The sequence below is a fragment of the Nicotiana sylvestris genome, chromosome 7 (assembly GCF_000393655.2).
Source record: "Nicotiana sylvestris chromosome 7, ASM39365v2, whole genome shotgun sequence".
NCBI classification, from domain to species: Eukaryota; Viridiplantae; Streptophyta; class Magnoliopsida; order Solanales; family Solanaceae; genus Nicotiana; species Nicotiana sylvestris.
Genome location: NC_091063.1, coordinates 122264475 through 122274690, shown reverse-complemented (window position 1 = coordinate 122274690; position 10216 = coordinate 122264475). Strand labels below are relative to the sequence as shown.

Below are 10216 nucleotides of genomic sequence, written 5' to 3'. Positions count from 1 at the left end.
AGAAATTAATTAAAATATTTTTAAAATGCAGAAATTGTATGAAAAATACTAATTGATGCCCAGGCATAGTTTTGAAAATATTATGGGAAAAATTGGGTATCAACAACAGTCACAAGGTTTTACTATTGTACCTTTGACAAAAGAGATGAGTGATATCCTAGCAAGAATATGCAATCCCTCCTCGTTCATATGACCCATTCTTTTGTGCCACAAATCTGCAGAAATCTCATTTTGTGCTGCGTTCAATTCACCTTGATATATTTCTGCATTTGTCCTGTACAACATGCCACAAGCAACTCCTTTTGCAATCACCAATGATCCCTTGGTGAGTCTCCACTTTTGATTTGCAAAATAGTTCTCGTACCCATCTCGGTCCACGCAATTCCTGAGATCAAGTTCATCTGCAAATCAGGTACATGCCGCACGTCTTTTAGAACCAATGTGCATCCGACATTTGTCTTGATACAAATGTCACTAATCCCCGCAATCTTTGAGTAACTTGTGTTACCCATTCTCACGGTGCCGAAATCGCCTACTACATATCTGCAAAAAAGATCTCTTACCAGTGTGGCATGGTAAGATGCTGCTGCCCATTTCGACTCTGGCCCTTCCAAGTGCATACATTCCTCTTCTTCATTTATGAAGAGAACAACATTATCATTATTTTGCACCACGGTGGTTGTGTTGTCGTCATTCTTCTGGCCACTGCTTTCACCTTTGCCCTTCCTTAGATTTGACAGTCTCTTTTGAAGTGACCTGGTTGATCGCAATCATAGCAATTTATAGCTTTTGACTTGGATCGGTTCTTGGTCTTCCCACGAGCTCTAGATCTACCATGATTGCTTGAACTCCTTTGGTAACTCCTGCCTCTACCTTCTGTGATGAGAGAATGTCCTTGATTTTCAGGCTTCTTTCTCATCTTCTCATTGAGTAGAAGAGCCGATGTGACGTCTTTCAACTCAATAGTAGTCTTACCGTGCAAGATGGTTGTTGCCAAATTATCGTACGAAGATGGCAACGAGTTTAACAACAAGATGGCTTTATCTTCTTCCTCGATTTTCACTCCGAGGTTGACGAGCTGTGTGATTAGTCCGTTAAAAACATTTAAATGTGATAAAAAATTCGTACCTTCACCCATGTGTAGGGTGTATAACTGCTTCTTCAGGTACAATTTATTTGTCAGTGTTTTGGACATGTATACGCTTTCCAACCTTGCCCAAATGCCATATGCGGTGTCTTCATTAATGATGTTATTTACCACATCATCTGATAAGTGCAACCTGATTGCACTAGCAGCCTTTTCATTCAAGTCAGCCCAATCCTCTGCTTTCATGGTATCCGACTTTTTGGCATCAGCATCTAATACCTTGTGTAAAATCCCTGTTGAATGAGCAGATCCCCATCATTCTTTTCCATGTTGAGAAACCGATATCTCCGTTGAATTTTGCTACCTCGTACTTTACTCCAGACATTTTTTGTTCACCGAGTATAGTACTACCGACAATGAATAGTATTTCTGTGAACGAGCAGAACTTGTGCTCTGATACCAGTTGTTGGAAATAAATCTCCCACAGTAATAATATTCACGGTAATAAAAGCGGAATAATAATGTAGCAGTGAAATACGGTAATCAACAAGAACAAAAGAGAACGACACCAACATTTTTACGTGGAGAACCCTTCTGAATAAGGGGAAAAAGCACGACCCCGAGAGGAGCAACTGATATCACTATAGTAAGAAATTTTACACTTTGTAGGCCGAGTAAAATGCTACAAAGACCACTCCAACACTCAAAAAAAATAACCATCTTTTGATATTCTACCTTACTACAATATCGCTCACACTCTCTATTTTCCGCACAGACTATTTTTTTTATACTCTGTCTGTGATGCCTCGCTCTTTCTTTAACTCTTTGTTGGTATGTTTGAAGGAAGTGAAAGAGCTCTCATTTTATAGGAGAAAATACGTAGCCTCCAAGAATGCTACACGAGGAGCTTCAATTCTCCTCCATTCAATTCCAAACTTGGGACCAAAGTAAAGTAATCATAGACACATGCCTATTACAAATGGGATGGACCTATATATAGTCCTACTTGATATGATATCTTTATGCAAAAAATTACTGTTTATTTTTAGTCATATATATATATATATATATATCATATTCGTCAATTATTTTTAATTTATGCTATTAGATAAATAACTATTTTTAAGTTAATTCTACTGTCTAAAATAGGACATACCAATTTTAGGAAAGAGCTTTGCAGAACCACACAACACCAGCAAGTCCAATTGAAAAATATACACCGAATCCGAATTGGTGGTGGGTCCCAACAGCACATGATTAACGGCAAACAGTAATACAACAACTCTAATAGTAGTAGGAGTACAATTTGGTGATGGGCCCCATACTCCTTTATAGTATCCAACCTTGTTACAACTCAGCTGCACAACTTTAGCTCAATAAAATGAGAGCAACGCGTAAATGGCAAAAAAAATAAAAAAATAAAAAAATACTAATACTTCTTCCTTGCCAGAAAATTATGACAAGAATGTCACCATCCCAGGAAGGAGCCTTTTCGACAATCTTTGAAAATAATTTGGAAAAAGGAATTTTTTTAAATGTATTTAAATATATTTGTAGTTTTTCTCAAGATTTGTAGCTAGCATTTGGTCATAGATTCCCAACTTTATTTTAAAAAATTTGATTTGTTTGAAGTTTGGTTTGAAGATGAAAATCTATTTGGACATAATTTTTCAAAACATATTTTTTTTAGAAAAGATGAAATGTGATTTATGCCCATAAGTTATAGAAACTATAAAAAATATCCAATAATATCAAACAAACAAATTTGCTAATCTTGTATATGCAGAACCTTCATTGATGCCATTCATTATCATTATCACAAATCATAGTCTTGAACATAGATAAATTTGGCACAAAAATTATCATTTTTATAATGAACTACGTAATACACTATTCTAAAACCATAACCTTATATTTTAATATCAACTGCTAATAACACAATTATCAGCCACTATAATTCGTCAAATTGCAATAATATTACAAGATACATCAGTCCAAAAGAAAATGATGGTAATTAGCTGGTGGATTAATTGGGTCATAATAGATGATATATTTTTTTTTTATAAAATATAAGTGTTTGGAGTAATTTTTAAAATTGTTAAAAAATCAAACAGTAATATTTTTGGCCAAAAAAAGATCTAGAGCTAGTTTTGGGATTTAAAAATGTTGTTTTTAAAACTGCCAAAATATGAATAAAATTTATAAACAAACATGTTTTGCAAAAAATTAAATTGAATTTTTTTTGACAAATTCTATGGTCAAACTAGGGCTAATATGAAATAGTTTTTTTTTTTTTTGGAAAAAGCACTCAGATTTTATTTTTGAATAAACTTCTTGAAAATATTTAAAAACACTTTTTTTTTGTTGAAAATAACTATATAAAAACGTTCTATAAATTTAAACAATTAAATAGAAAATTCTCTAAAAATAACTCTCTTGATATCAATTTTGCATAACCAACCCATGTCTGGCTAAAAAAAGAATTGTAGTAATTTAACGGATAGATCATAATACGATTAATTTTCCCAAACATAAGAAAAAACTCCAACTAATATATGATTGAGGCATTGTTGATATATTAAAAAACTCAATGGTTAGGGAACATAATATACGAAAAATATTATTCTTTTATGGTAGAGAGTGGGAGAAGGAAATATCAATATATAATTCAATTTTGAAGAAAAAATAAATATAATACTACTAATAACAATTCAATTGCAACCTCCCATTTCGTCCCTACCCAAACGCGTTTATGTCCCAAGTGCCAAGCTAGTCTGTCATCCAATCAGAAATGGCAAATTAGCATTTCAACGCACTGTTAAGGGTATTTCTGTCAATTTATCAGAAGTTAGGACTTGGTATTTCAATTTTCATAATCTGGAATGGATTACCAAACTAATAGCCTGTTTGGCCAAGCTAGACAAATCAGCTTATTTTGAGAAGTATTTTTGAAAAAAATACTTTTGGAGAGAATCAGTTTGTGTTTGGTTAAATGTCTGAAAAACACTTTTGAGAAATAATTTGTGTTTGGCCAAGCTTTTTAGAAAGTGCTTTTAAGTGTCAAATTACGAATAAGGGCATGAATAAATTTATTTAATAATTAATATTATAAGTAAATAAATAATATCAAAATTTTGTTATTACATGCAATAATTAAAAAAAAATTATTTTATTTAAGTAAAATATGAAAATAAAATTAAAAAGTACTTAATTCTTTTAATATAAGTTAAATATATTAAAATTCCTTCAATAAATATAAAAGCATTCACCCCTAAAGTCACTATATATTAGAAAGTCTTCTAAAAATAAGAAGAAATATTTATAAATTAATATCCTAAGTATTAAGTTTAAGGGTTATTTTGATATATACTATATTTTGTTAATGGTATTTTAGGTAAGAAGAAAAGTCAAAACTGCTTCTGCTTCTGCTTTTGGAAAGAAGTTACTTTTTTCTGCTTCTCTGAAACTGCTTCTGCTTCTTCCCAAAAGTATTTTTTTTTCTAAATAAGCTTAGCCAAACACCTCAAATTAAAGAAAAAAGTGATTTTGAGAAAAAACCATTTTTTTTGTCTTGATAAGCTTGGCCAAACAGGAATAAGCTGAGTTTTAATATCAAACTCAAATCTTGAGAAGCTTGGCCAATAAGCTGAGTTTTAATATCAAACTCAAAAGCAACTTATTAAACTACCAACTTCCTTCAATTTCACTTCTCTCTTTGTTTCTCTCTCTAGCTTACCATCTCTCTAAAACTCAAACCCTATTCTCTCTCTTCTTTGATCTGAGCCTGAGCTTCTTCTTCAGCTGACTGCAGCTTAGAATTCAGTGCTTGTGGGTTTAGTCAACCCAAGAATGGCTTAAAGTTTGCTTCTTTTTGGATCTCTCAGTTTCTTGCTGATTCTTTAGGTAAATTATCCTTTTGCTTATGCAATTATTTAGCTCCCAATATTTTGTTGGAAGTCCATGTTCATGCTTTTAGCTGTTTCTTTTAGTGGATCTTGATATTGGGGTAATGGGGTTTCTTTGTTTTGGACTGGATGCTTTTTACTTAGCTCCAAAATTTAGTTATATAAGTATCCATTTTTATGCTATTAGCTGCTTCTTTGTATTGATTATTGATGATACTAGGGATTCTTTATTTTGGACTTACTACTTTCATAGCTTTTAAAATTTTATCTATGTGCTTTATGCTATTGGCTGCTTCTTATAATGGATCTTGATACTGGGGTTTCTTTATTTTGGACTTAGTGTTTGTTTGTCGTGTATATTTATTGGAAAAGTGAGCTCATTTCAACTGGTATTTAGCTGCAGAATGGTTTAAACCCCTGGTTGATTGTTTATTAGGACTTAAAAATTCCAGCTTTCCTATGATTTTTCATTGTTCTTGACCTGATGTGATTAAATTTGCCTGGAGGTAAACAGTAGGATATTGATCTTTTCTTTGCAATTCTTTTTTATTTTCCAGTGACTTTTACTATTGGCGCGTATAGCATCAATGACAGAAGGCAGTAAATTCTGTTTTCTCTTGGCTTCCACTTTCCTGTTGTTGGCTGTTGTCGTTAAAGTGACGTTGGCTCAAAATTCTGCACCTGGTGATGATATTCTGTTGAACTGTGGAGGCCCTGACGGTCTTAAAGATGCCGATGGTCGAAAATGGGGTTCGGATATTGGGTCAACATATTTGAAGGGTAGTAAGTCGTCAACCTCTGATGCTGCTGATCAAAAGCCCTCTGTCCCTCAAGTCCCTTTTATGTCTGCCCGTGTTTTCGAGTCTGAGTTCACCTATAGTTTCCCTGTAGCACCTGGTCGTAAGTTTGTCCGTCTGTATTTTTATCCCTCGTCTTACAACAAGCTTAATGCTACCAATGCCATTTTCAGTGTGACCGTTGGACCATATTCCCTCCTTAGAAACTTCAGTGCAGCACAAACTGCTGAAGCTCTCAACTACGATTACTTGACAAAGGAGTTTTCAATCAATGTGCCATCTGAAACTTTGAACATGACTTTCACACCCTCTCCAAATACTTCAAACTCCTTTGCGTTTGTCAATGGGATTGAGATTATTTCACATCGTGACATCTATAATACAGATGACGGGACTACCTTCATCGTGGGTCAGACTGCTGCTTTCATTATTGACAATTCTACTGCCCTTGAGAATGTTTACCGGCTTAATGTTGGAGGCAATGTGATCTCACCATCAGCTGATACTGGTATGTTTAGGTCATGGAGTGATGACTCACAGTATATTTTTGGAGCAGCCAACGGGGTTACAGATACTGCAGATGATGAGAATCTCACAGTAAGCTATCCTGAAGGAACGCCATCTGACATTGCCCCGCTTGATGTCTATAAGACAGCCAGGTCAATGGGTCCAACTGCTCAAATTAACCTGCAATACAATTTGACTTGGGTTTTTTCAGTTGATTCGGGGTTCTCTTATCTTGTTAGGCTCCATTTCTGTGAAATCACTAAGAATATCACAAAAATCAACCAAAGGGTGTTTGTCATCTACATGAATAATCAGACTGCGGAACCTGCAGCAGATGTCATTGCTTGGACTGGAAGCAATGGGGTTCCTTTCCACAAGGATTATGTGGTCTCTGTCAATTCTGGGGCTCCACAGCAGGATCTTTGGCTTGCCCTCCATCCAAACGTTGCTTCAAAATCCAATTGGTATGATGCAATTTTGAATGGAGTAGAGATTTTTAAAGTGAATGACACCAACGGAAACCTCGCAGGGCCTAATCCTGTTCCAGTGCCAGAACCAGATCATATTGACCCTCTGCCGTCGAAAAAAGGTCAATCAAAAAGTAATAAATCAGCTATTGGTGGAGGTGTTGGAGGTGGAATTGCTGCCATAATTCTTATCGGTTTGGTTGTATGCCTTGTCACCCGCCGCCGGAAACATGGGAAGGTCCAAAGTCCAAGTGATGGACCATCAGGCTGGCTCCCTTTATCTTTATATGGAAATTCACATACTTCTGGTTCTGCTAAGACAAACACTACAGGCAGTTATGCTTCGTCCCTCCCATCAAACCTTTGTCGTCACTTTTCATTTGCTGAGATCAAGGCAGCCACTAATAACTTTGATGAATCTCTGCTTCTTGGGGTGGGTGGTTTTGGCAAAGTATACAAGGGAGAAATTGATGGTGGCACAAAAGTTGCTATCAAACGTGGGAATCCTCTCTCTGAGCAAGGTGTTCATGAATTTCAAACTGAAATTGAAATGCTCTCTAAACTTCGCCATCGCCACCTTGTTTCTTTGATTGGTTATTGCGAGGAGAACTGTGAGATGATCCTTGTATATGACTACATGGCTCATGGTACCCTTCGCGAGCATCTCTACAAGACCCAGAAGCCTCCTTTACCTTGGAAGCAGAGGCTTGATATTGGCATTGGTGCTGCTCGGGGATTGCACTATCTTCATACTGGTGCCAAGCATACTATTATCCACCGTGATGTGAAGACCACTAATATCCTCTTGGATGAGAAGTGGGTGGCAAAGGTTTCTGATTTCGGGTTGTCTAAGACAGGTCCTACATTGGATCACACCCATGTCAGCACCGTGGTGAAGGGCAGTTTTGGATATCTGGATCCAGAATACTTCAGAAGGCAGCAACTCACAGACAAATCTGATGTATACTCATTTGGTGTAGTGCTGTTTGAGCTTTTGTGTGCTCGGCCAGCATTGAACCCAACTCTTCCCAAGGAGCAAGTGAGCTTAGCTGAGTGGGCATTCCATTGCTACAAGAAAGGCACTTTTGACCAGATAATTGATCCATATCTGAAAGGGAAGATTGCACCAGAATGCTTGAAGAAATTTACAGAGACAGCAGTGAAGTGTGTGTCTGATGTTGGTGTTGACAGGCCCTCCATGGGAGATGTGCTTTGGAACCTTGAATTCGCTCTGCAACTTCAGGAGAGTGCAGAAGAATGTGGCAAAGGTTTTGGAAAGATGGACATTGAAGAAGGCTTTGATGTCACATGCAAAGGAAAGAAGGATTTAAATGAATCCGCAGGTTTTGATGCAAGCATGACTGATTCAAGAAGCAGTGGCATATCCATGAGCATTGGCGGCCGCAGCCTTGCCAGTGACGACTCAGACGGGTTAACACCTAGTGCTGTTTTCTCTCAAATCATGAATCCAAAAGGACGCTAAAATCTCACATCTTGAAAGCAAATACATATTGCCACTGGTCATCTATAGCTCGTTAAGGCAATGTGCTATCGCCCTCTTTAACAGCGGAAGTCACTTTTTTCCTTTCTCGTACTGTCTTATTCTTTTGCTCACTATTTATTTTTATGATTCATATGTTATCTTTAAACTCTTTTGTAAGTTGTATCTACCAATACTCCAAGTGTGAAATAATTTTTCTGTTGTACTATTAACTAATGAAGAGGTTGTTCACTGTGACATTAATTCTGATGTCATGCATCATGTAGAACTGAAGTATGAGTTTATATTATGTTGCTGCCTTGGAAGAAAATGAAGAGATATTGGTCCCAACAGAACATAAACAAAAGCAAAAGTATGAGGTTCAAACGCAAAGATGTCAACTATCTAAATCTTCTCATTTTAGGGGAGGAAAATTAACATTATTTAGCACTAGAATTATTTTCCCCGTTGTTTGCTGCTAATATTATTGAGGCGTTACGCGGTTTACCTTGGTAGTTAATCGTTGACTTTGGTTGGAGACATTGAGGGAGTTGGTCCCATGTTCTTATCAAAGATTTTAAAAAGGATTTGTTTAATTTTTACAGGTTTTCATGATAGCTTTTTGCTTTGTTTTCTTCTCCATTAGTCATTTTAATTTGTGCCAGCTGTATTAACGTCGAGAGTTGATTAGATGGAAGGTGAGTGTGTAAAGCAATTTGAAAAGGATGTATTATTTGAGCTGCATACATGATGGAGAGAAATTGTCGTCTTTCTATCAGTTATATATAATCACAGTGATGGCTGGCCGGATAATAATATTAGCATAGATGGTCTTTTGCTGAAGTATTTTAATTGAATGACGTGCATGCCATGTTGTTGACAAATTTAGGTCTGGCCATTTTCATTGGATTATATCAAGCTTTGAGTTGAAGGAAAATACTTTATTATAAATTTCTGAATAAACTCTACCGTTCTTTATTTTTTTCACACATAAAATATGTTATCTATTCCCCTATTTATAATATTATGAAACTTATTTTAAATAGAAATAGGAAAGCCTATTCTTATATTAATTCTGACAACAAATTCTATTTAGACATAAAATAAATAAACTAACAAATATCAAATCCTAAACAATTTAGGTTTCCTATACAACTTTGAATTAGTTTTCAACTTGAGTTTTTAATAAATAAAAAAAGAAGAAGAAAGAATGGAGAGAATGGAAGAAGTTGATAAGGCAAAATAAAAAGTCGTCAGCATGAGATGGGGCTCATCAACTAAATTTGAAGAAGTGAGGGAGAGGCCTAGCAAATAGCAATGTCGTTTCAAATATCAACACTTGCATCCACAATATAGATGCAGCGTCCCCCGAGAAAGCACCTCATATTGTTATGACCCGCCACATCATCATGTCACGTAGGTGGAATTTGACATATATTTTTGCCATATAAAAAGCTTACATATAAAATAGATTAGCATATGTGGGAAGGTTCTAGAGAAATATAGAGGTTTTCCTAGGAAGACCCTAGAACCCTATGAATTTGCTAGGAAAGTCCTTGAAAAATTCTAGTTATGTAGAAAATTCTAGAGAGAGGACTTACTTGTAAATAATAAGGGACTTGTGTAACAATTAATATTTATATACTAACCCCTACGAGACTAATATATAAAGGGCGTCATTCATTTGTAAATTCACCAAGCAAAACAATCAAGTTCTTTCTAAGACAAAAGCTTCCTTTGGCAATTCTCCTGTGTTCTAGCATTCCCTTAGTAATCTTTAATGTAGTAAGACTGACTTGGCATAACAAGAACGCGAACAAGTTGTGCAAGATCGTGAGCGAGTTATCAAGTGCCACACGTATATTTAGTCAAAGACTAAGGACGTGACAACGTGATATCATAACAAAGGTTGCAACTAAGGGAATGACGAACAACAGAGAAATTTACGCTGCCAACATCCAACCCAATGTCAT

At 35.8% G+C, this 10216-nt stretch overlaps 1 protein-coding gene across 1 annotated transcript; it reads left to right on the top strand.

Annotated features, from left to right (window-relative positions):
- The first annotated feature begins 4786 nt into the window (after positions 1-4786).
- LOC104238881 (receptor-like protein kinase FERONIA) lies at positions 4787-8507 on the top strand. Its single transcript, XM_009793380.2, has 2 exons — positions 4787-4990; positions 5550-8507. Exon 2 carries the CDS (start codon positions 5580-5582, stop codon positions 8244-8246), a length of 2667 nt encoding a protein of 888 aa, XP_009791682.1. The 5' UTR covers positions 4787-4990; positions 5550-5579; the 3' UTR covers positions 8247-8507.
- Positions 8508-10216: the final 1709 nt, after the last annotated feature.

What these genes read in the sequence shown, in the direction of transcription:
- LOC104238881 (XM_009793380.2), top strand. Translation starts at nt 5,580, where the DNA reads ATGACAGAAGGCAGTAAATTCTGTTTTCTCTTGGCTTCCACTTTCCTG.